The following is a 27,291-nucleotide window of genomic DNA, read 5'->3' on the forward strand; positions in this document are numbered from 1 at the left end:
TCATTTTGCCCAAATTCAGTCTATATGTAAAGATTTTCTGTATTTTTAGTAGGTCTCCAGTCTGTTGCATTTATCCTTATGAACCCCTAATTCAGTTGTGATGTAGTTTAAAGCTCTTTAGGCATCCTATATGATGCATATCTGATTTAGTACATTCATAACTGTTATGCTTGTCATGATCTGATGTGATAGCTGGTCTTAATCACTCATGCCTTTTACCTGCTTCACTCTTTCCAGCTCCTAATTATCAATCATCTCATTCACCTGCCAGTTTCTCTTATATTGGGCGCAGTTCCGTCTATCATGGCCAGATCACCAGGCGGACAAGCACAGGAGCAGACTGGATCAGGTACAGAAGGGCAGGCTCAGTGGTAGAGGGTAACAGAGACGGGACGTGGAACCAGAACTTGATGCCGGAAACTTTAAACTGGTCTCCTCCTAGAAGCCAGGCTTGCGGGGATAAAAACTGATCCTCCCTGCATTTTAAACCAAAACCATGAGGATTCCGCAGGGGAGGAACAGTGAACGGCCAGGAGACGAGACGGACACAAAATCCTCTTTCCACTGGCTGCCAGGATCCAGGACATGAACCGTGGTACAAAACTGAAAAAAAAACCAACAGACAGACAAACAGAAAACAAATATCAAACAACGAGCAAACAGAAAGCAAAACCGTGATCTGACCATGATAGCTGGAACTGAGCCCAATATAAGAAAAACTGGCAGGTGGATGAGATGAGTGATGATCAGGAGCTGGAAAGCGTAAAGCAGGTGGAAGGCATGAGTAATTTAGGCCAGCTATCATAGCAGACCATGACAATGCTTGTGTTATTCTTACAAAAACGCACTTATGTGAGGTAAGCATGTAGTATAAGCACTGAAGACAAAGGCCAGAGCTAAAAAAACAACAAGTTTTTTTATCTTTAAGTTATGAGGCTGATCCCACCTCCGTTTTGCTACAGAGTACATTCTTATTTTAAGTGTAAATTGTCCTTTTCCATTGGCAAAGTGTCTCTTTTACCTCCTTAATCCAAGAACAAATGCACCCTTTTTAAGAAAAAATNCCATATTGCATATTCATTGCAGAAAAAGGACTAAATGGATAAGAGGCGCTATTTAGCACGTTTTAAAGACCAAATCATTTTAGCACGCTGTTGATAGATCAGTTTGTACATTTTTTAGCGTGCGCAGTGAAATAGCTCACGTTTTTATACACGCAAACCTTTGATAGATCCGGCCCATAATCGTTAATCAATCAACAACTCCAGGCTTTAAAGGCTCAAATGGATACACTGGAAAAATGATCTAGAAATAAGTAGAAAATGTCTTAAATTAAATGTATTTACCCTTAATTTGAGTAAGTAAATGAGAAAGTTTGCCAATGGAATGAGTATTTTAACTCTTAAAATAAGATAATTAGATAATATGCACTTGACATAAGACAATGCAATTGTGTTTTCTTATTTTAAGTGTAAATTGTCCTTTTCCATTGGCAAAGTGTCTCTTTTACCTCCTTAATCCAAGAACAAATGCACCCTTTTTAAGAAAAAATGACTTATCTAGATATCGATTTTTTTTTTTTCAGTGTATGACTATAATTCTTTTGCAGGTGCATCTCTATGATTATAAAATTACTGAGAAAGTGATCTAAATAGGAAAGTGTTTAGTGCGTCAGTCATTACATTTCTATCAGCTCCATACATCCTCCTGTCTTTGTCATGGTATCATTTGTGAAGCAATACTCCCATCTCTCCTTTCAGAGCTGGCAGATCTTCCTCTCATCCGTCTCGACTTCTCCTGCAATAAGATCACAGAGATTCCTCCAGCTTTCAGGAAACTCAGGCAACTGGAGTACATCATCCTGGACAACAATCCTATGCAGTCCCCTCCGGCACAGGTGTGTATGTTCACCAAAAAGTCATTTACTGCGTTTAGTTTTTTTTGCACATATCTCTAATAAATACATATAGGAATGTAAAAAATAAACCTGTAAATATAAAGCAATAATTAAATAAACTTGATACAAGGGCACCATCTGGTGGATAAGAGGACGTTATTGTTTTTGTTACAGCTATTACAGCATAGGCTGACAATGAGTTGGGTTTTAAAAACGAATGTTATTTTTTTTCTGCATTTCAGATTTGCCTGAAGGGCAAAGTTCATATATTCAAGTACTTGAACATCCAGGCTTGTAGAATGGACAAGAAACCAGACACCCTGGACCTCCCGACCCTCAGCAAGCGCTGTCTTCCACAGCCCCTCACCGATAGGTGTGTTACATCATCTGAAGGTCATGAATTCAACATTAATGATTAGTTTATTCGTCTTTAGTTTATTACATCTTCTGCTTGTCTGTATATTTCAAGCATGGAAGATTTCTATCCCAGTAAGAATCATGGACCGGACTCTGGAATTGGTAGTGACAATGGTGACAAGAGGCTGTCTACAACAGAGGTCAGAGTTCAAGCACATTGCTGGCTAATGATCATGATGTAATATAGAGATGTCCCTATACAACTTTTACATTTCTGATATGACGCCCATGCTGCAGCTTTGACTATCATCAGATGCAGATATTGACCTGATACGATATTGGGTACAAATCATACCTGCTTTTATTACTAGTTTTGTCTTATGAGATGTTAGCTGCAGTTTAACAGTAGGCATAACCTGGTATTTTATTTTATACAATCCTTCTGAAATCATATATAGGTGAGAGAAAACAATTAAAATAGAGCTCATTCTGATCCATTTTCATATCCATTTCTTTGCCTTGTGAGGATATGCACAAGAATTTGACTTGTGTGTTTGTGCTTTCACGTGGATGTAGCTCAGGGATCACCAACCTGTTTAAGGCTGAGGTTTTACTTCATGGTTGTAGGAAGGGCAACCAATACGGACCTTTGAACTGGACGAGTCAGCGTCCACCTGCATGCAAAACAAACATACGTTTAATGTTTATTTTAGTTTTTCATTTTCTTTGAGATATTGCTAGTTTGAAATCTCTATAAATCCTTTAATGCTCTATGAATAATTAAAAAAGAGCAACAGAATAAAATGAAATTTCAAACTTAGTCCAATGGTGAGTTTTGCAGTTTTCAGAAGACGCTGGGGGCCCCCATGCAGTGTTGAGGGCCCCTTGGTGCCTGTGGGCACAGCCTTGGTGTTAGCGGTAGCAGCTTTAACAGTTAGCAGTGTTTTGTTTATCAATGATGGGTAACAACAACAGGTAGCAACACTTAGCGGCTGTCTGCAGGTGAGTCACTGATTGTTGGAATAGAGACAGGAGTGGTGATAGCAAGGTGAGCTAATGTGGCATCCTTCCATTAATGACGTGAATATGGGAGGAGGACCGAAATCACACTATGTGGAGAACACTTCGTTGGCTGAAAAACACTTTCAGAGACTGATTCCAAATTGCAGCTTCTGTTCCTTCATCTTTCATGGGTTCAACAGTAAAATTCTTTCATAGGTAGGAAAGGAAGTTCGCACTGCTGCGCTGAACTCAGACGGCCTTCAGCCTTCATTTCAGCACAGACATGCATGTCGAGCAGTAGTCAGAAACCCAGAACTACACAAAACAAATGTTACATACAGTAAATGCAGCTGGCACTGTGTGCAGAGCTGTTCCGCACACAAAGGATTGTAGGCAACCGTATTGGTCCTTTGTGGTGGATAGGAATATTGAGAGCTCCCAATGCTACATGAGCTAATACAGGAAGCTTACTGCTTCTGTATTGCCGCCCTATTCGGACAGCACTAGTCATGGAGATTGCCGACAAATCTCTACTTTGGAATATGAATTTGCCCAATTCAAATATAATAAAAATCCCTTTATTGTCCTACAATGGGGATATTAACTCTCTGCATTTGTGCCATCCCCTTGGGGAGCAGTGGGCTGCTGATGTGCGGCTCCCGCAGAGCAGTGTGGGGTTAAGGGTTTTGCTCAGGAACCCAGAGTGAAGGCTGTGGGGATCAAACCGGGTACTTGCAACTTTCTCAGAACACAAGCGCACTGCTTTAACCACTAGGCCAACACTCCCCGATTGGACCCAAACTCAAGATCCAGCATATCTACACAAAAAGTTGAATTTCTGTGTGATAAAATATTTTCTTAAACATTTCTTTGTTTATCTTTTGTCTGCTAGGAGTCAAACTATTCATTTCAAGGGGCCTTGATCTGTTCTTTTTCAGGCTCATTAACAGCCTTTCCATCTACTGCTACTACTTTCATGATTTTTCTTTTGATCTTCAGCTGCTTTAGCAGTTTTTTTCCTGACCAGTACCTGTACTTGATTATGTATGCATTTATTGTGGGAAAAAGATCAAATGCCAGACGCTGAAACTGCCTCTAGCAGAGAAACAGGATCTGAAACGTAGAGCAACATTTCTATAGAGACTACCTCCTAATAATCTAATGCCACTTTGAGAAAATGTTGTTTTCTATCATTCAAACTGTGTGAAATCAAAACATGGGTCCAAAAGGCACTTAACCATGCAGTAATAGAAAAAGGTTTGCAGCAGTCAAAAAGGCAAAAGGCCCACAGGTGCAGCTACATGTGTAGGACTGAAACGTTTTACTCATGATTAAAAAAATGTGGTCTCATTTTGTTTGTTTTTTCTTTTGTGGTTAGTGTTTTTTTAGGCCATTAGACAGTGGAAGTAACACTCCTCAGGAAGTACTCCAAATAAAAACAAAGGAGTCATTAAGCTGTCATCAGGCTCTGCAAAAAATAAAAACAAACAACAAAAAATAGCTTCAGAAATATTCAAGCAAAAAAGGAAGGGCAGATATGAAAAAGAAGAATAAAGGCTTTACATCAAGCAGCATGAATTTAACAAGTTTGCGGTGTGGAGCAAAGGTGGGTCTGTGGGCTGGGAAAAGAATATCTGTTAAAAGTGATCAATCAAAGCTGACGGCAAACACTGTGGTGGGAGCCAAACCACATTTAAATCTCATCCCACCTGTTGGTGATGTTCATGGCTGCGCCCCCAAGCCAAGGAACTGCAGCGTGTCATGAGTCATACAAGGCAAGATAAGATGTTTTATAATGATTTATATGAAGATGAATTATTCTTTTCCAGCAGAGAATAAAATGAATATTGGGATTTTTCCTCTACATCATGCTCTTTTCCTTAGTAATTCATGTTCTGGTTTTGTTTTACTCTTGTTGGGCTGTATTCTTTAATGAGTTGGAAGCATGATAACAAGAGGTTTTTTGAGACCTAGTGGCAGGGGAGGATCTAGGAGTTTAGGGGCTTAGCCCTTAGGGTGAATATGAGAGAGTAGACTTTCTGGTAAATCCCATTCTTATGTAAAATATGACAGATTACTGGATTAAAAAAATTTCTAGTACCGGTATACTAAATGCTATCACACATAACTATTCCCGTTCCATAACATGGAAGAAATTTACCTGCAAGTATTTAACTGTGTTTATTCCTCTCTTCATCAATGACAAACTTTGTGGATATGGTGACATTTAATCATTATTTGTCAAAGTTATGAGGGTGGAATCGTATATTTAGCCATCTGAAATAATCCATTCCCTCCACAACATGGTGAAAAAAATAAACAAATCCTGCAAATTTTGAAACTATCATTATATTTCTATATTATGTTTTAAAACATTTATTATTTTATATTTTTGAAATCCAAAATAGTTAATATAAATATGACTGTTGGTTTAATGATCTTTATGAAATGTACTTTCAATTCTTCAACCCAAACTGCTCAAAGAGCCATATTGGACCAAAAAAACAAAAAATAAATCTGTCTGGAGCCCCAAACATGTAAAAGTCTTATATGTGCCTTGTTTTGCAAAACGGGCTCCTAGTGTATTATCCCACCATAGGAAATGACTATGTGGGCTTAAATATATAATTCTCATTCATGATTAAATGTTTATCCTGGAGCAAATATCACATAGCAGCATGAGGTGAGGGAAGAGCAGTGAACGCCCTCACCACATGCTGCTCCACCACCCTTCACCGCGCGGTTTAGGTTTTTGTTAAATTGATTAATTTAATTAAGGAATCTTTCTATGGTGGACCTGTTTCTGTTAGGAGGAAATGATTGAGTCATGAGGAAGCAAGCAGGAACTGACATCCATCAGAGCAGAGCTCTCTAACCCTAAAACCCATGTCCTCCGTCACCAGCGTTCCTCGGTTTTATTTATATTTTTAGGATTTGGGGAAGAAAGTTCACATACCTGCATCAGAGCACTACCTGTTTGATCTGTGAACTGTTTTCCATCCTTGCAACCAAACTAGCAGCAGTAGTGGAGTTTGGAGATGCAATCCACTTCTTAAATCTATCTTTGCGAACCTCTAATTTATCCAGAAGTTCTGCAATCGTACTTTTTCTCTCACTCCCAACTTGGTGGTTGGCTGCATATTTAGCCTTCCCTGGAAATGCCTTTCCAAATTTTTCTTTTTTTTTTTGACAACCTCTAATTAAAAAGCAAAAAATGCAGGCAATCCTTCCGCATTGATAATCAAAGCAAATGATTCGCTGCATTCTTTGAATCCTCTTTCTCATCAGCTATCTTCCTTTTTTCCCTTAGGAATCCATCGTCTGAGACACACCCGCCGCTTTGTTCCCCTGGTTTCAAGTTATTGTTTAAATTTATTCATTATTCAAATGTTTAAAGCATTGGAAAAAATAATGAATTTCTCTTTGACCTCCTGCACACCATATAAAAACAAAACAAAAAAATTATTTTTCATAAATTTTTGAAAAAGCTCCAGACATTTTGAATTGAGAAAGCTTTCTGGATGGAAAGAGAAACATCTTCAAACTTGGAAAACAAAGTCCAGTGGTTTTGGTTTGAACTTTTTTTGGAATGTTTGTAAATTGTTAGATAAACATTTAAACAGAAAATACATTTCATAAAGATCATCAGAGGTGGAATGGGGGTGCTTAGCGACGCAGTGGGTAACACTGCTGCCTTGCCGGGTTCGATTCCCGGTCTGTGGTCTTTCTGCATGGAGTTTGCTTGTTCTCTCTGAGCATGTGTGGGTTCCCTCCAGCTTCCTCCCACAGTCCAAAAACATGAGTGTTAGGTTAATTGGGTTCTCTAGATTCTACTTAGGTGTATGTGTGAATTGTTGTTTGTCTCTGTGTTGCCCTGTGATGGACTGGAGACGTGTCCAACGTGCAGTACTGAAAATCACCAGTATTGGAAACCTTGGACAGGTCACATTTTACTCGGATCTGCTCAGAGGGGGAGATCCGGGGCTCTTGGGGAAACATCCATAGCTGTAGCCCAAGTAGCTGCCCCCTAGATCCTCAACTGCCTACTTGTAACATTTAGCACAAAAGCCCAATTGAGAACTTTATAAGGTCTTTATAAGTCCATGTCAAAGCACTTGAGGCTCTTATGCAGAAACCCCCCCCCCACAAAAAAATTGTGGCTTCTTGTAACGTTGTTTTTCACTGTTGTCCTGCAGCCTTCTGATGACGACACCGTCAGCCTCCATTCACAGGTCTCAGAGACCGCCCGCGCCGACGCCCTGTCCCTACTCTCCAAAATGGACTCCTGCAAAGGTTACCCAAAATAAGTATCAAACATTCCCTTTGAAAGCAGTAACAGAGACACATGGGGATTGTAGAATGAAGTGCCTAAAAAATGTGACCGTTGTGTGACGAACGCGGATGCTTCCTCCCTCTATCAGAACAGGATCTGTATGACTTTATAGAACCCAACCCCGACGAGGATCCTGCTCTGTCAGAGAGCGATGGGCAGCAAAACAGCCATGTGTCTTGTATTAAGGTACCTTTGTCTGTGTGTGCTTTCTGTGAGATGATAAAAAGCATGTTATATTGTCTAAAGTCCCAACACTGCAAAACTGATCTATAAATAAGTCAATATTTCTTACAGTAAGTGTATTTTCCTTAAATCAGATGGTTTGCCAATGCAATGAGTAATTTGCACTTACAATAGGGTTTATGGAGTTGTATTTTTCTTAATTTAAACTTAAAACATTGACTTATTTATATTTCATTCTTTGCAGTGCAGACTTTTTATTTTTTCTCTGCTGATTCCTATTCATTGTTGCTTTGGGTGTGTTTCAGGAACTGGAGAAAGTTCTGAACATGTCCCAACAATGTAAAGATAAAGACAGCTGGAAGGAGGAGTCTGGGTGAGTTCCATGGTCTGACTTCCATGTAAGCAGCTCAACAAATGTCTTCACACCCCTTTCTCTATTTGTCACATGCAAATGGATATACATCACTTTTAAGTTAAAACTGCCACATAGGGCTCAATGGTACTGTCAGGTACCATGATGAATTAATGAGTCACCGTCTGTGGATGCAGAATTTATAGGAAGGCATAACATCTGTTCTTTATTATCTAGAATTACAGTTCTGTGCAAAATGTCCTGTTTTGTAATGTTACAACCACAAACATCACTGTGTGGTTGAAGCGATTTGATGGGAATTAAAATGACTCATGGTTAAGAGAAAGCTATGTATCATTAGTTATGTCTACCAGCTTTACAGGTCTAACACTTAAATTCTTTACAAATAAGCACAAGTTCTCTCAGATTGGAAGGAGAACATCTGTGAACATCTGTTTTAAAGCATTGCAACTCAGTCAGATTCAGATCTGGTGACATTAACACATGCACATGCTTTGTCATTAAAATTGTGGGTGTTTGTGTAAGGTCACTGTCTGGCATCAAAGTGCATCATGTTCATTACCTGCATTCAAAATGTTTTTTTTGGAGTGATGTTACTTATTTGGGCCATTTTTTGTCAAATAATTTGTAAACAGTAAGTTTCATCGATTTATTTTCCAGACAAGTTAAAATATACTTTCACTAATTTGAAACAAAATCTGTCAATTTTATATTTAGCATTTAGCATGAGATTAATAAAACTCAGGTGGGTATGGTGGAGATGGTTTTGTTTGTCAAGTGTCCGGTGTAATGATGGGAGGTTTTGTAAAATGATTTTTTTGACTACTTTGTGATCACTTTTTGACAACAAAACTTAAACGTAAGATTAAGTTAAATTTAGTTTTAATCTAAGTTGTAAGAGATTTGCAGTTATTATTTTGTCCATATGTTTTTTAATGGAAAGAAACAGAAAATGTTTGAGATGCGTTCAAGAAATGAGTCCGGGAAAATGTTGCTTTTGGAACAGAGGCCAAATGTTTACATTTTTGACATGACAGGCCTCCTTAACATCGGGTGAAGTTCAGGGCACGGTGCCTCTCGATTTGCCGACTGGTGTAGTGGTTCCGCTCCATTAGAAGTTGGATTTGAGGATGTGTTCCAATTAAACTACGAGTTTTCTGAGGCTTTCCTCCAACAATTGATCTCTTTTTGCCTCTCACCCAAACTAAACACCTTGCTGTCATAAATCATCTCACCTAAGCTGTGCGACTCTGCAGCAGTTCAAGACCTCTTGGCTGTAGGAGGTCAGTTTTCTGCCAAAAGTGCATATGCGTAAAATACTCAAACAGGATGTTTTAGTTAAAATATGTTTCTAAACTGTTCTCCATGTGCAAATTCTTGCAGAATTAATACCACTTGGGCCCCAAATATGTCACAGCTATGAGTCTACGCTCCTTCTCTGCACTTGGAGCTTGTTTTTTTATGCACCTGTAGATTCTTACTTATTTGTTTGTGGACCTCTTTCCATGCTCTCATGCAGACTTTTAGGACTTTAAGGAAGGAAACAACCTGCCTTAAAAATTGTCTTCCTATTTCTGGCTAGTAATGCTAGAAAAGCATCTTCAGGCTAATAGCTGTACTCTTCAAGTGTAGAATCCTGACTTCATATCCAACAGCCATCTTTGTCATTAATTGACAACGTGATGAACACAATACAGGACTTTAAAGACAACATTCAAAAGGCTGCAAAGGCTGCAAACCGATTTGAACGTCATTTTGGGTCAGATAGGTTTATAAATTGAAGTTATTCTGAATGGAACATCTTACTTTTTAAACAAAAATAGAAAAATTTTTTGGGCAGATCTGATCTCCCTCCATGTTGAATGCTGCTTCAATATTTACTCTCATCTCATGCCGTTGCAGATCAGACTCCTTTTTGTTTCATTAGACAAACGTTTTATTTCATACTCTTGTGTAGAGTCTGTAATGGGAGCTGAGGTGCACATGATGCCTGTTGGCACCAAGGGGCCATCAAGGACCACATGGAATGCCCTCAGCATCTTCTAAAAAACAAGACAACTCACTAGTGAACGTAGTTTGAGATTTTATTTTATGCTGCTGCTCTTATTTTTTTTTTTATCATTTATAGAGCATTTCATCATATCAATAATTTAGAACATTTAAGAATTTATAGGGATTTCAAAAATACAATATCTGAAAGCACATTATAAATGAAAAGAAACAACAGAAATATGTTTTTAATCCATAATGCTGACTATTCCAGTTCATGGGTCAGTATTTGTAGCCCATCCCATGACTCAGTACCCATGAAGTAGCCCTTAGTATTATAAAGGTTGCTGACCGCTGATCTACTTGCTCCTATTTTCCCTGTGACAAAGACTCATCAAAATAGCCAGTTGAATTAGAGCCAGTAGCATATCACACCCATTTGCATGCACTGAGATTTTGGTTTGTATCAATCTTATTAAAACTGACTAATAGAGCATACAGAGGAAACTGAGGTAAACGGGAAAACTCATTTTACATTCTGGGGATTTGTAAGATGATGTATTGGAAAAAAAAAACACTGAACTTTCACAATGTTAATGTGATTATGTATACTTATAATCAGAATTTTTTTTTTCCTTCCACCTTAACACATGTTGTTTCTCTGCCTAAAGGAATCCCAACAAAATACTTCAACTACATGAAGTTTAAGGGTTCACTTAAGCAAGGCACTGTGAATTTTACCTCTTTCATGATAAAGAGTCTGTGAAACAGCTGTTGTTTGGACATGCTGTAAACTATTTCTGGAGTTTAACTGTACTTTCCGGCTCATCTTGGGGAAAGTTGTTTGTAAAATACTTCTAACATTAAAAAGCTTTGTTTGTGTAAACAAGATAAATAACACCTGACCCCAGAGAAATTGGCAGATAACTTAGGAGATTAATCCTAACCTGATGAGAAAAACTAGTCATTCAGAATAATAATAATAATTGAACTTTATTGATCCTACATTGGAGAAAATGACCTCTTCATTTAACCCATCCCCTGCTATTGTGCAGCACCCAGGGAGCTGTGTGGGGTTAAGGTTCTTGCTCAGGGACCCAGAGTGTCAGTCAGTGGGAGTGGGGATTGAACTCAGAACCTCTGGATCCCCCTTATGAATAAATGTTTTTTTATAGTGACTGTTTTTAACCCTGCATTTAACCCTTAATTTTTTTACACTGCATGCTGAGGGCTTATCTAAACATTATGAGGCCAGATGCTTTCCAGACCAAACCTGAAATGAATATGCGGATGCATACAGAGTTATTAAGACCATTTAGAGAAACCACTTAACCTAACATGTATATTTTTGGGCTAGGAGGAAGGGACAGCCTGAGTGGCTGAGTACCAGTGCATGCAGCAGGAGAACATTGCGCAGAAGGACTAAAAGAAACAACTCTAGCAAGAGTACCACTGATTGAATGGATATATATGAAAGATTTGAAAGGGTAACTAACTTCTGTGCCATTGTCATATTCTGAGGTAACTTCCTGATCTACATGCGATACAGACAAGTGGGTGGTAGACAAAGGGGACAGACTTGTTTGAAACCAGAAACAGAGCTTTAGGGGTACAGCTGTTTCTGAAATGTAGGGGGCTGTTATCACAGGTCTTGGTGAGGCAGGATTTGTATTGAGAAGGCTCAGTTTGTGGCTTACTGCTCCAGGGCAAAACAAGTGCCTTGAGGAGGAGAGGAAATCCTGGTAGCGAGTCTCTGGCTATATGGCAGAGGGGAGGCCAGGCTGGAGCGCAGGGAGGCCAGGCTGGAGCGCAGGAAGGCAGACGTTGACTTAAGGAGCCACAGTGGAGAATATAGACAAGTTTCCAGAGGCAAACTATTCGACTTTAAGTGACAGAGGCGATCCAGACACTGGAAAATTCTTCAACCTGGAGAACATAAAAGTAGAAGATTGACAAGAAAATTGTAACAGCAATCTCTGAGGTTCCTTCAGAGGAAAAAACTAGGAAAACCACTCGAAACCACACCTTGATGGTGTGGTTTCAACTATATATGTGGTGACAGATATAACGAAGAGTGAAAATGTTGTCTACATAACGGGCCTTTTTTCTAGAAGGGGTAGGGAAAAAGCCAGTCTTTGTCAACATAAAGTGTATCTACGGTTGAAAACATCCAGGAAAGAGGACAGAAAAAACAGCTGAACTTCTGTTACTGTAATACACAGTGTGTGTCGGTTGCATTCATGGCGTGAAGTTAAGAAAAATAAAACTAATTGTGACGGTTTCCTTGGAAAAAGAAATCTGATGAAAGCATGCATTAGTGCATCTGACAGAGATACTTAAGTGGCTGTAATGCTAACAGATTTTCATGGCCTGTCAAGATGTTCTGCTGTTCTGGGAAGGTCTTTTTTTTTTTTTTTTTATGTTAAAAAATAAATAGTACCAACCTGAAAGCACTTTCTGCACATTACAATAGCATGAGTTTTCATAATTTTTATGTGCTTATTTCACCATCGTGCAGCATAAACCCATCACGCAGGATTCTGCATCTAATCTAGCAACAGGGATCAACTGTTGAGCAGCCAATTGTTTTCAATTTTATTGAAATTCGCTTGTTCGCCAAAACAGCAACAGATGATCTCCTTTGTGTTTGCATGCTAAAAAGAAAACTTTATGATCAAATGCTTTCAACAGTCATTGGCACCCTTTTAAAAAGTGGTAAATTAATTATTTTTATGGAAGCCTAATTGGCTCAATGGAGTAAATCAAAGTTCATGAAAACAATTAAACACAATATTAAATGTGAATACATCCACATGGGAGAAAATACTTAGTTTAAGCAGTACTTGTTTTTATGAAATCCCCGGTGCCATATATTACTTGCAGCCCTCCTTTAGCAAGGACAGCAGTTTTTTTAGAAAATGTTGCACAGATAGACGATCTTTTATTGTTCTTTTTCGCACAATCGTCAAGAGCCTCGGTCCTCGCTGACCACACACCCTCAGGTTGAGGGTGTTGAGAGAAACACAGAATGTATGGAGGACCAAAACGTACAATTAACAAATAAAAGCGACTCTAAAATGGACCAATTTAAAATAACAATTTTGATTGATTTTTATTGATCTCACAGTGGAGAAATGTACTTGTTACAACACCTAAATAGTCAAAGGAGAAGAAGAATGTGCCAAAGGAAGAAAAAGGTGCATGGGATATATACACAGTGTATATGAGCAGTGCATCCACATATGAGAGCTTTTTTATTTTCTTTATTTTTATGTTTTTATTGTAGGATCATTATACAGGGTTATTGCATGTGTTTCCATGGGGATTTATATAGATTCATATATATATATGGAGTTATTGCACTGGGTGTCAAATATAGAGAAACAGGTTATTGCACAGGGTATCAAATAGTAATTACATTATGTCCCAGAATAAACAGTGAGCATTTGATAATATTATGCCATTTGAAATTTCTGGGTCATTGGATGTCAGGACAGAACAAGTTTATTCGTCTAGGGCTCCTTTCAAAGGCCCCATTCTGAATGAGGTTTGCACTGCAGTCCACGCCAAGCAAATATTTAGAGGAGATTTTTAATTAGTAAAATACAATGACTGGCATGTCCTCCACTGTGATTAACAGCGGGCATGTGTTACTCTGCCTTATATTCACCCTTTCTTGCAAGGGAAAACCCCATGGGAGTGTTTGATGCAGATAAGCCTAATCTTAGAGCAGTCTCACCAACACATGCCATCCCTGATAAAGTCCAAATGGAAATCTGCCAACTCTACATGTTCAGATTTGTGACTGGCAGATGGAAAGGGAATTTTTTTCTAGTGTAATTCCCATAAAAATATTTGAAGAGGGCATTGTGTTGCACATAGAGAAAGTGTTTCAAATCATCATGGTTAAATTAAAAAAGGCCTTATTGGAATAATTTTAGGCCTTTAAGTCAATATTATTGGACAAAAAATGTTTCTCTTTTGGGACAATTACTAAAAGCAAAACAATTGCAGAGTTCTTTTCTCTTTAGGCAGGTAGATGAAATTATCTACAGATAAAATTTGTATTTTGTACCTTGCAATTAGGATGAATTGTCACAAGTATTATGAATTCACAAACTCCCCCAAAATACATCTTGCCAGAAGCCAATAGATGCATTAGCCTTGATACAGAAACTAATAAAAAACAGTGATGGTTATGAAGTTGACTTTCATTGGGGAGTGGTGGCCTAGTGGTTAGGGCATTGCGCTTGGAATCCAGAGATTCCAAGTTCGAACTTCCACAGACAGCTACTCCGGGACCCTGAGCAAAGACCCTTAACCCCACACTGCTCCCTGGGCACCGCACAATGGCAGCCCTCTGCTCCCCAAGGCGATGGGTTAAATGCAGGGAGTAAATTTCGTTGCACTGTACTTGTGACAGTTCAAAGACAATAAAAGGTGGACAAAAAAAGTTAGAAGCGGTAGGCTGAAGCAAAACAAACGTATAATATAATGTAGGTGATTTTGCGTTATTTCAAACCTAATCATCATATTCCATTGACAAGTTATTTACATGCTCAAGTTGAGGGAAAACACAATAATTTAAAGTCCCTCTTTACAGAATCCAATCAGACAATCAAAAAAAAAAAAATTAAGCTGCAGTTAAAATTAATGATCTCTGTGAATAAAAATACCACATTTAGCTTTTTAAATAAGTATTTTATTGCCTGGAAGGGGCATGCTTTTAATTTGAACATCCAAAAACAGCCTGGTTGTCTCATCCAACTCTTTTTACGCTCTATTGCACTCTGACTCATCCCTCACATATCAAAGGCAGTTTTCCGGCACGTCAACCTAGATGGTGGTTGGGAATAATGAATACACGGTGTTTTCCCAGCCCACTCCAGATTAGAATATCAAAAACATGTGAGACCTGCACTGACCTTACTTCTTCCATTTATTCCGTATTTATACTCATTTAATTCCAGTAAAAATGTGTTTGAACATTGTAGCGTGAAAACTTTATAGTCTTGTTTTTTGGAGCATCTGAAGGGGGGTAGGAGGGTGGGTTAGCAGTCTCAGAATGACGAGGTTTTGAAATCTCTGCAGAACACATCATTTGAAGATATCAGCCAGAAGAACGGTCAGCGATAAATAAAGTAAACATTAGTTAAACTGCATTATGTTTGAAACGTTCAATAATATATGTGGTTTGAAGAGTTCATTTCTTATCTGAAATTACTAATTTTACACTATAGTCTTGAAAGTGAAATTGTTCTACTGCATGGACAAATCAACAGATCAGTTCCATAATTGTAACTGTAATTTTGCTGCTATAAAATGGGAGGATCTCTGTGCATTCTTTCTTTGGCACCAAATAAAGTAACCTATGGAGATTCACCTCCATTCGCATCAGAGTTCAGCAGAAACCAGTAAGGTTTCAGAGGAATTAAAAGCTGGTAACCAAAAGAGTTGTTTTTTTTTTCATGTAAAGCCCAATAATACCATTTAAATTTATAAATCATTTCATTTTTTGATCAAAATTGCCTTTCTGGGAATTTTCAGAAAGTTTCTGTGTAAGAAAATGATGTCAATTAAATCTTGGGGTGCCATCCCTCCCATGCTTAAAGTTTCAACAATGCAAAAATAGCCAAACCTCCTGGTTAAAATGATTGCTCCTTAAACGAGGGAAAAAAGTATTGGAATTAACATGTTTTTGGCATTAAAGTACTTAAAGCATTATGAAAAACCCTGCTTATCTTTTGCAAAAAATAACACTGAACATTTTGCATTATTCACAACAGTTCAGTTGCTTTGAAGCTGTGGAACCTGGCTCTCCTTTTTATTGGCCTTACCTCTTTGAAAGCTTTGCTAGCCAAAATAAACTAAGTAATTAGTCTACAGAATGGCCTGAAACAATTTAAAATAAATGAGATTCCCAGAAAGAATCCCAGAAAGGTAATTGCTATGAAGATGATTGGTTGCTATACCATTCATTTTATTTATTTAGAAAGGAATTCAAAGGCGCTGGTTTGAAGTCCTGTTTAGAATATATTTTGTTTGACAAGGCTTTATTATTGCTCTGAAGGATTTCTGCTCCCTTCAGTCTGGTGTAAATTGTCTGCAGGTTTGGTTCTCTTTATGTCAACACCAATAGCTCTGTTACTAAGCTTTGCCTATACAGCCTACAGCTTGGGAGTCCTGTCTAATCAATATGTGCATAAGTACAGCATGAGCTCACATAGATTTGAATGTTTTGTTTAGTAATTCAGGCCCAGAATTGTATGTTCAAAGGATTAAAATGAAACTCTGAACTTGATCCTTCATCCCCTGACAGTTCTGATAAGGACCAGCTTGCAGAAGAAGAGGATGATGAGCTGAAAGAAGTGCTGGATCTGAGGAAGATTGCCGTGCAGCTTCTGCAGCAGGAACAGCAGAACCGGTAGGTGGGACAAACAGCTGACATCAGGGACTGTAATGAGATACCAGATTTTCAGCATTTCCAGTGTTTTCTCTGCCCACTGATTTACTCTGTGACCAACAAAAACTAGATGGAAAAGATTAGCATAATTTTACAAAAGTGTTATGATCAATGGACTCCACTAAGACCGTTCTTCCATCTTTAACTTTTAGGAACCAAATTTAATTGCAATTATATGTGAACTGAAGTAGAACTTCAAAGTAGCAGGAAGTACTGAGGCCCATAATGAGTATCCCAGCCAATATACAGATGTCTTGTGTGTTGGAAAGAAAACCTATCGGAACTCTCTGAAAAATAGAGACCGTGACCAAATGGCAGGGCTTCTCCTCCGGACAATAGGCTATATGCCCAACTTTGTACTTCCTGAAATTCAGCCAGCTCCTTTGTTTCCTGTCTTTTATTACTGCCTTACTCAAATACCAACTTTTTGCTCCGCTGGAGCACGTTCTATGTGTTTGATAAATAGATATGACTCTGTTGACCTAGAGCCAACTTTTATCTCTTTGTGTCAAAGCTTCAATTTGTGTTTTCAGGTGTAAAAATGATGCTTGAGGATATCTATATGCCGTTCTTCCTAGTTATCCATGTGATTTCTCTGCACAAGTCTCTCCTTATGCACTGAAAATATCCATGCAAACTATATTCCCTTTATAACACATATGATCTTTGTGTTAGAATGGCCTAATAAAAGGTCCAATCTAAATGATTAGAATGGCCTAATAAAAGGTTTGATCTAAATTATTAGAATGGCCTAATAAAAGGTTTGATCTAAATTATTAGAATGGCCTAATAAAAGGTTCGATCTAAATTATACTCAGAAACTATGACAAAACTTTAAAATCTTTATCTGACTACACTCTATGGAGCGAAATCGGTCTCAATTATAACAAATCGTTATTATAGGTTATCAGTCCCATAGTATGGCATCAGATTGTGCCAGTAGGCTCAGTAGGCTGGTATCAACCAGTGAATCCTAATCCTAACCCTAAAGTCATTCCTTTCCCCCCACGGAATAAATTTCAGTTGTTCTTCATGTGCTGTAAAAATAAATAAATAAATACCGTAAAAATAAAATGATCCACATGTCACTCATATTAAACAAACTAAAAACAAAGAAATCTCAGTCCTGTTAACTGGGTTTTAGAATTCTCTCACTATAAATATTTAAGTCTCTGTGGAAAGAATGCCGATCATTCTTTAATAAGATCCTCATCTAACGGACATGCAATGTTTGCTTTTAAACCTAATGTGTGCACTGAACCTAGTTTTTGTAATAAAACAGCGTGCTTGGATGTAACGAGAGCAGAGACGGAGTAAAACTCTGTCATGCGTATAACTAAGGGTATGCTGGCCTGACCCGGTATGCTGAGCTGAGTCTCAAAAATCCACAAACAAATGCAGTGAAGTGAAAAGACAATTGGTACATTGTAATTTAATTTATAATAGTTTATGCACCAGAAATACTTTGATCATTCATGTGCTGGGCGTGTGTGAATCTTGTATGCTTGTGTGAATCGTGTTGTGTATGTGTGTGTGTGTGTGTGTGTGTGGAGCTTGTCTTGTGCATGCATGAATCGCATATACGTATTTGTGAAAATTGAGGCCGATTTAGCTCCATAACACTCTGACATTTTGAAGAAAATATTTTGACTTTATTAGGCTTCATAACCCTCCATTGCAAAGAAAGCCAGTACTTTGTATTAGTCTGTCACACGTTATCCCAATAAAATATGTTAAGGTTTGTGATTGCAAGGGGTCAAAATAAAAAAAAAATATCACATGGTATGAATTCACTCTGTTTCTAATTATTCTGTGCAACATTTCCTCTCATTGTCACAAATACCGCTGCATCAGTTCTGTCTTGTTCCTTTGTTTCCTCAATTGTTTTCAGCTGTATTGTAATTTCTCTCTGCCAGCCTTCTGATGCTTCTCTGGCTCTTTCTTTTCTCCCTCTGGCGTGTTTGTTTTGCGGCCTTTTAGACGACGGTCCCTAATTTGCAGAGCGGAGAGTCTAATCCACCGAAGGCGAATGACTGGCAGGGCACACAGGTATACAAGATTTTACCTTTAAATCATTTCACAGCTGGTCTACACATCATGTTGCAGCAATTTGATCTGTAAAAACCTTAATTCAAGGAAAGTGAGGGCAAGTTGATTTGTATAGCATGTGCATTTTGTAAGCATGATAAAAAATAAATTAAAAAAGGAGGACTACAGACTAAACTTATTGATGTTTCACTGGACTGTTTAAATATCGTAGCCGAGTGATGCAAAGCATGAATTCACAGCAGAATCAAAAAGTACTGGAAACACTACAATGAGACTACTACATAAAGAGCATACAAAGGAAAAAAAACTTGCAATCACAGAAAAAAAGAGAACTGCAGAATAAAAACATGTTGTAAACACAAAAGTAGCCGCAAAGACATGGCAGCCCAGTGGTTAGGGCATTGTGCTTGGAATCCAGATGTTTTGAGTTCAAGCCCCACTCCCACAGACTGCCACTCTGGGTCCCTGGGCAAAGACCCTTCACCCCCTTACTGCTTCCCAGGCCCCGTACAATGGCCGCCCACTGCTTCACAAGGAGATGGGTTAAATGCAGAGAGTTAATTTCGTTGGTCTGTACTTGTGACAGTGTAATGACAATAAAAGCTGGAGAAAAAACACATGCAAATGGAACATTGCAAGTACCAAGAATAACTGAAAATTAAGAAAAGCTGCTGACAACCTCTGCATAATGGAAGTGCTTCAGACAACTAACCTTCAAAGGCTTCAGTAGTCTAGCACCAGCTGTGTGAGAAGCCCCACAACATATACATAGAAGATCATTGTGCAGGAATTCGGCTTAATTACGCTGCAGTGGCAAAATAGAAGAGCGGGACCAATCATCCGGATTTTCCTTAAGACAAATTACACAGTTAAGCCAGAATCATATTAATCCTTAAATGCTCCTTCTCCATGTTTGGTTCTGGTTCTGCATTTGCAGAGTAGACTTGAGCCAAAAGACCCCAGAATTCTGGGCAGTTGGTCCACTGACAACAAGTCTGTAATATCTTTGATGTTTAGCCATTCAGTGATTTATAGACGAACAGAAATATTTTAAAGTTTATCCCCTGTGATACGGGGAGCCAGCGGCTGACTTCAGATTAACTTTGGTTATGTGCTCTAGTTTCTTAGCTTTAGTGAGGCTGCAGGCAGCAGGATTCTGAATCTGTCAGTAATATACCATGTCCACTAATTCCAGCACCATGGTTCTTCATAACAATGTCATTGAACACCTTTATGAGGGCTGTGTCGGTACCTGGAAGCCTAACTAGAGGTTTAGAAGAAGATTCAGTTGAGGGATACCCACTAAAGGCCTAGATACCAGATGCCGCCTCTGAAATGGACACAATATTTTGTAAAGCAGCTAATGAAGAGTTAACAAGAGGCACAAATAGTTCACTGACATTGGGTCATATATATATATATATATATATTTTTTTTTTCAAATAAAAACATAACTGCTTAGAAAGGTCATTCATATAGAAATTAAACAATAAAGGGGATAAAATACTTCCTTTCCCAACTCCATCACTAACCTGAAAGCGTGCAGATATCTCACTGTATATTTAGGCACACAGCTATTATAAATACTTAATAATTATTCTAGACAAATTTGCATCAAGCACTGCCCTATTTAGATTTAAACCCAAACTGATTGTCTTTAGACATTAGTATTTTTGCAAATTTTGGCAAGATAATAAGTTACAAGACTTTCTGTCTAACTGCAAAGCCAATGAGTCTGTAATTATCAGAGCTGCTAACTTTGCCTCTAATTTAACCACAGGAAATGATATCCAATCCAATTGTATTTGTTAAAAAAAAAAACCCACAGCAGACCGAAGTGCTTTACAGAAAAAGGGAAACATAAAACAGTACAGATAAATACAAAACCGCTAAAACATGGATACAAATAACATTCATACTATTGAATGGATAAAATTGGGTAAAGGATAAAAGGAATAAAAGTTAAAAAAAAGATAAAAAAATATATATATATAGCCCACTGTCTTGTTAGCTGTTAAATGCGAAAGAGAAAAGTGGGTTTTGACCAGAGATTTAAAAACGGTCAGAGAAGAGGCCTGTCCGATTTGCTGAGGCAAATCATTACAGATCTTTAAAGTTGCAACAGCAAACGCGTGGTCTACTCTGAGCTTCTGCTTAGTTTTAGGCTCTCATGATAATAGTGGGCATCTTCAAATCAGTTCAATTCAATTTCTATGCCTGTCCTATGCTCACTATTAATTATGCAATCTAGAAATTTAGTATTACCTACTTGGTAATTTGGGCATAATTATGGCCTAGTTTTTCAGCAGAAATTAAGGACCAGTTTATGTGTGTCTGGCTATGATGACTAACTACAAATAACAGTTGCAGGTATATAATCTAATCTAATTGGCAGCTTTAGAGGGATATGATAGACAGGGTACACACTGTAAAAATTTGGATGTAAACCAAAGGAGCATGAGTATCTGCTGTAGTAGAACGGTCCAACAAGCAGGTAGAATACCAGACTTCACTTATAACTAGCTGCTGGCAGAAATCCTCTACCTGATAGTATTAAATTATAATCTGTACAAAAATGAATCAAGGATTTAGCAAACAGAGTTTTTATCTCACATGATCTCACATTCATAGTTCACTTTTTCCTAAATCAACTTAGTTCACAAACCTATAAACCTCTTGGACACTTGATCTTGTAGGGGCTAGTGCTGAGGACCCAAATTTGGGTCCTCATGTGTCTGACAGGTTAACTAGTTCAAGTTTATTTGGTAAATTAAGCCACAATCTGTCACGAGCGGGGGGGTAAGGTTGCTTAAGGACCCAGATGCAGAGCCGAGTGAAGCAGAGATAGTTCTGACAGGTTTAATTGAAGAACAAGGAAACAGAGGTACAAATCCAGAAATCTAACTAGAAAGTTAAACAAACCAAAAACCATGGAGACATCAGGGAGAAAACGAGCCTGAGGAGCCACGGGGAGATGAGCTGAGTAGATGAGTACAGCATTGAGAAGGAACCAGCACTGAGTGATTGCAGAGGTGGAGTATTTAAGGAGAACAAAACAAAGGATGGACTAACGAGCTGAATGAGGAGCAGGTGTGGGTGGAACTGGCAAGAGGGAATCCAAGGGGAAAGAAAANGTGGGTGGAACTGGCAAGAGGGAATCCAAGGGGAAAGAAAACAATCACAAGGGGGCAACAGAGAGTAACTAAAGAATGCTAGAATATTATGGAAAATAAGAAACAAAACAACTGATAACAGAAAACTCAGAGTCACAACAAATGAGAACCATAACACAATCCTTCGCAATAGAACCTCATATTTCACCCTTTAAATGTGTGATCATAATATATAGAAAGTAATGCAAAATACTGAATGCAGTCAAGGTATATGGTAAGCCTTTATTAAGCGCAGTTACATAGAACTTCAGAAACATACAGCAACATTCAGGTTCTTCTGAAAAGGTCTTTATCCAAAATGATTTCCTCATTTAGTAGGAGATATTTCCCAAGATGGCTCTAATGCTTTAACGCAATGTGTCGCTATAAGTTTGAAGTGGACACTGGCTGGTGTTCGGACTTGTTTCTTAAGTCCCAGTAAGCACAGTTTGCATGAAAATTTGTTTTTTTTATGTCCAAGTCTTCCTTTGTTAGTCAATAAAACTCTGCTAAGCTCTCTGCAAAACTGGCGTCATAAATACCAGCAGATGAGTTTGAATTATGTAGACTACTACTAGCAGTAAGCATTCTGCTTTGTTTGCGCATTCTGCTTTGTTTGCCGTGCTGTAAAACCTGACGTCATCCAATAAAAAGTGTTATTAATTGCATGCAAACATGAGATGTGTGTGTCGCTCATTATTCTAAGAGTGAACGTCACTCTGGTTCACGTTCATTACTTTAAAACTATTCCGTTCAGTTCAAGTTTACTAAAAATATGAACTTATTCAGTGGAAGGGGTTCATTGAATAATGATAATAATAATTAATAAAAGAGAGCTTACTAAGAAAGTCTACATAATAATAATGGCATTCAAATGTACATTTAAAATTTTACATTCTTTGTTATGCTGTATTACATTTATTACAGTCCACTAGTCCACTCCAAATTTAATGACATATATCACTTAGTCCAGCCTTTTTTTCCCCACAATATAGTCACTCTTCTTGGTACCCTTCTTTTAATTCCCAAACTGAGTTCAGTAGAAGACTCTACAGCACTTTGAAAAATTAAATGTAATCCTTTTAAGTCTAGCCTGCTCGGCTAAAAAAAAGTTTCTTGTAAACACAGGATGTCACAGTGTTGCAATAACTGATCAGCAAGCAAACGGCAAACTTGTCACCCTGACCTATTGCCGCAGGCGGTAACAGTTGTTTGAGATAACTTTAATGTCCATAGCAGATTATTATTATTCTTTTGTTCTCACGCCAGCACCAAGGATGGATATATCCATGGAAGAAAGAGCAGCTTTTTCACACACTACCTTTTTAAAATCTTTACAGTAGCGGTTAGTAAATTAATTGCAGGCAGATGTGTGGAGTTTTGGATGATTTGTCAACTATGAATCAGGGTTATTTTCTAAAGGAACATTTCACAACAAGCCTTGGTTCCAATATTCAGATAACGTTGCTTAAATTTCCATTGAACACCTTCTGGCGCACACGTTTGCCCATTCGGGAAAGTACCACGTCATTGACAATAATTCACTTGCTATGCGTTGGTTCATAAGAGTTCTGCCTGTTTCACTTGTTTAGTAAGATATAAGTATGTCTGCCCTTGTTTTCCTTTGTAGATTTCTGAGTCACTCCGGAAGCTGCAGCAGTAAACCAAGGCCACCGCCTCAGGCCGCTCGAAGGTACGACTCTCAATCAATCATAATATCAAAAAAATGAATGATCCAATCCAGCTTAATTCAGTTAGCGATCTTAAATACACAGATCTGGAGCTTATTGGTTCCTTTATATTAACTCCAGGTTGTAATGTTGTAGCCAAGCACAGATACTGGTTAAGATTCTCAGTCATCCAGATCATAGGCAATCCAAAAAAGTTGAAAACAAACCACTGGACTTTTTTTTCGAAATTTGAAGATGTTTCGGTTCCCATCCAGAAAGCTTTCTCTATTCAAAACGTTGAATTGAGAAATCTTTCTGGATGGGAAGCGAAACCTTTTCAAACTTGGAAAACGAATCCAGTGGTTTGTTTTCCACTTTTTGGAATAACCAAACACAGATACAAACTGTAAAAATTAAGGACTCCCCAAAATATGATTAATATTAAACAATCTAAAACCTTTCTCTAACTTTGTAAGCTGAAATTGTCATGAATTACCACAAGAGGTTACCTACACAGCCTTTCATTACAACGTTTAGGTTTAAATTGTCTCCTGAAGCATTTATCAGTTTAAGTACAGGTTCAACAGGTTTGCTGCAGTTTGCTGTAAGACGTCTGACTTTAAAAAGAGGAACATTTTGTTGGGTGAGCTGCTAAAATCAATCAGTACTAAAGTTTTCCTATGATAATTGTGCCATTTTTAGTGCTTCTCTGGATGAAGGAAGCAGTGGCGTATCAGTGCTGAGTGGACAGGTACAAAGCCATTTTCTGCAAAATTAAACCTGCCTTAGTTGTTTGTTTTTTTGTGAACTGGACTGATTTTGAAATAAACTTTTGGGGTTTCAGCCTTCTTCGTCTTGCTCTTTTGATGGAAGCTTGAAATCAGGACAGTCAGACTGTGATCCAAACTGGCCCGAGGTTCCTCCTGTGCTCAACCAGAATGAAGATCGCAAGCGGAACAAGTACCTGCGGAAGGACTACCTAAAGGTGCGGCAAGCATTGAATCCACCCTATAATTATGTGTACAATTTCATACAATGCTGACAATATTTTTTGGTAATTGTTCTTCTGAATTCATTACCCAACTAGTTACTATCATTATCTATGTTCATATTCTTATTTTCAAGAGACTTAAATACTATAATTACAGCACCTCTTACATTTAATGCCAAAATGAAGTAAAGTTGTTTAAGAAGACATGGGAAGTTTATTTATGACACATTTCAATAGCGTGACAAAGTGCTGTAGTTAAAGAGATAAAATGCAAATACATTGCATTGGCATAACGTCAACATGAATAATTCAGGAGCATAAAAGTAATTTATTAAAAAAGATTATATTAAAATAAAATAATACCTCATGTATAGAAAAGTTGGACTGAAACCTAAGCCAATAATGTTTAGATTTAATATAAAATACTCTTCTTCCTTTGATCATAAAATGGTTACATCAGCTTTGTTTTTATTCAGCTGAGGAAAGTTTTGGTACATCCATGCATTTCCCAAATGTCTAGATGGGTTGATTATCACCTGGTGAGATTATAAAATACAGCTATGTGTTTTCTGCAGAGTTGTGATAGCTTTTGTTTTCTGTTATAATCTGAGTTAGGGGGATTATGTTGAATAGGAGGGGCCCAAAGATGGACCCTTGGAATACCAAGGGATTTTTTTCTGGTCTGTGATGTAAAGTTGACCTACTGACACCCATAAAAGAACCTGCTCTTCATGTAGGAGTTAAACCAGTTCAGAAGCCTCAGAATATATTCTTTTATACTGCAATAAGTAACACCATAATCACAAAAAATAAAAGCTTTCTTTGAGTGTTCAGAATTGATGTCAGGATGGAAACTGTTTTTCAGTCTTGATTAGGCCTGTCGCGATAATCAATAAATCAATTAATCGCACAATAAATAAAAACTATCTACGTCATTTAATTTATCGGCTATATCGTCTCTGCCTGTGTTTTTCTCTTTCTATTGATGACACTGGATGACAAGGCTTAACTCCGGTGCGTTCCACTGACCCCTCTCCTTCCTCATTTTTTAGCAAGGAAATAAATGAGTAGGGAAGAAGGAGGAGACTATCGCATCAGGTAGTCAGTGCGCATCATTTTGTACTTCTGCAGCTTTAGAGCCCCATGAGGAGTTAGAGGAATTAGTGAGGTAAAAAAACACACCTTATGTCTGGGGAAAAATTCGAAATGGAACTGGTTTCAAAGCCAAATGCAACAGCTGCAGTGTGGGAGTATTGCGGATTCAAACCCCAAACCCAATTGACCAAGGTGAACTGCTGAACCTATGCGAGCGAGTATGTCGTATTTGTCATAAAACAGTAGCAACTAAGAACAGCAATACATCAAACCTACCCATGCACCTAAAGCACAACCACCCAGCAAAGTTTCTCCAGCTGGGGACAAAAAGTATAAGCGGTGGCCCGTCTGAATCTTCAAGTTTGTGACAGTCCACCATAACTGAAGGAATTTATCGACAGGCAGCATACAAAAAGGACGGCGCAAAGTGGCGCGCGCTCACAGACAGCGTAGTTCGCTTAATTGCTAAAGAGAGGCTCCCATTTAATATTGTTGAAAAGCCTATCTTTTTTTAAAATCTAATGATATACAGACATCATTACGTGTACTCTATTGGTTGAATGTAGTTTTTATTTCCACTTTGGTTTTATCTTGTGTTTAGTTTTTATTCAAGTGTATTTTTAGTTAACAGAGACTAAGGGTCCATTTGATTTTTATTTCTCGTTTTATTTTGTTAACCAGTTCCAGTGTTCTGTTGAAAATAAGTACAGGCCTAGTCTTGATAAGTAAAAAAAAGAAAATAAAAGAGATTTCTATTTTAGTATTTCCAAAAAAATTAGCCAAGAATAGTGGTAGACATATCGCTAGAGTAGCCCACCTTTACCCCAGCATGTGTGTTAAGAAAATGTAAAAGTAGACAGTAAATGTTAAAATATGAATATTCAGTTATGTGTTAATCTAAGATATTACTGTTGATACTTGAACACATACTATAGAGTCCTAAAAGGCATAGCCTTGAAATACCCCCTTTTTTTTTTTTTATAAAAAACCATCAGAATATATATCGTTTTCACTTAAATTGAATCTTAATGAAGTCATCAGTCAGCAAATCTTAAAATAAGTGTGGTAATGCTGGTCATAGTTTAAACTAAAATACATTATGTAAAGTGCAAACATGGAACTGACAAACTGATCACCTAAAGAAGGCCAATGCATTTTAAAATCACCAATTATCAGCATGTGCCTCGTGTTAACTACTGTGCTAGTTTAAAAGCTTCAGTTGCAAACCTGGAACACACACACACACATATATATGTATATATATATATATTAGGGATGGGACGATTTATGAAAACCGTCAGAACCGTTCGGTTCGACTGTCTCGGTTCGGTTCGCGTGTGTTTCGTTCGGTTCATGCGCTGCTCCTTTTTCTCATAGGCGAAGCGTTTACACTCCAGAGCAGAAGGTGGCGGTACTACGACCAAAGCCAACTACCAGTAGTAAACAAGAAGAAGAAGAAGCGAAGCAGCTTAGCTGGGTGTAGCAGGGAAAAAAAACCTGTTGTTGTGGAGAATTGTGTCGGAATGGCGAGTGGGAAAGAACAGGAGTTGGAAGACGCGCGAGGAGCACTTTATAGGTCTGCTGTATGGGAGCGCTTTGCATTTAGAGTGACCTACGATGACGGCGGAAAGAAAGTTGTGGATAAAAGTGCAACACTGTGCGAGCATTGTGCAACACGTTTTGTTTACGCTAACAGCAACATGACCAACATGTCATGCTAACCCCGAAATCCCTCAT

The 27,291-nt window shown here is 38.1% G+C and overlaps 1 protein-coding gene across 1 annotated transcript in view; it reads left to right on the top strand.

Annotated features, from left to right (window-relative positions):
• The window catches only part of lrch2 (leucine-rich repeats and calponin homology (CH) domain containing 2), a 70,730-nt gene that overhangs the window by 20,155 nt on the left and 23,284 nt on the right, over positions 1-27,291 (top strand). Inside the window, exons 5-15 of the mRNA XM_015382881.1 lie at positions 1,761-1,897; positions 2,140-2,270; positions 2,367-2,454; positions 7,453-7,549; positions 7,678-7,775; positions 8,078-8,145; positions 16,454-16,558; positions 18,578-18,646; positions 23,429-23,491; positions 24,171-24,219; positions 24,313-24,453. Coding sequence (XP_015238367.1) covers positions 1,761-1,897; positions 2,140-2,270; positions 2,367-2,454; positions 7,453-7,549; positions 7,678-7,775; positions 8,078-8,145; positions 16,454-16,558; positions 18,578-18,646; positions 23,429-23,491; positions 24,171-24,219; positions 24,313-24,453 — 1,046 coding nt within the window. The remainder of the gene's footprint in view (positions 1-1,760; positions 1,898-2,139; positions 2,271-2,366; positions 2,455-7,452; positions 7,550-7,677; positions 7,776-8,077; positions 8,146-16,453; positions 16,559-18,577; positions 18,647-23,428; positions 23,492-24,170; positions 24,220-24,312; positions 24,454-27,291) is intronic.

This window comes from Cyprinodon variegatus, unplaced genomic scaffold, assembly GCF_000732505.1.
Source record: "Cyprinodon variegatus isolate N-32 unplaced genomic scaffold, C_variegatus-1.0 Scaffold268, whole genome shotgun sequence".
Classification (NCBI taxonomy): Eukaryota; Metazoa; Chordata; class Actinopteri; order Cyprinodontiformes; family Cyprinodontidae; genus Cyprinodon; species Cyprinodon variegatus.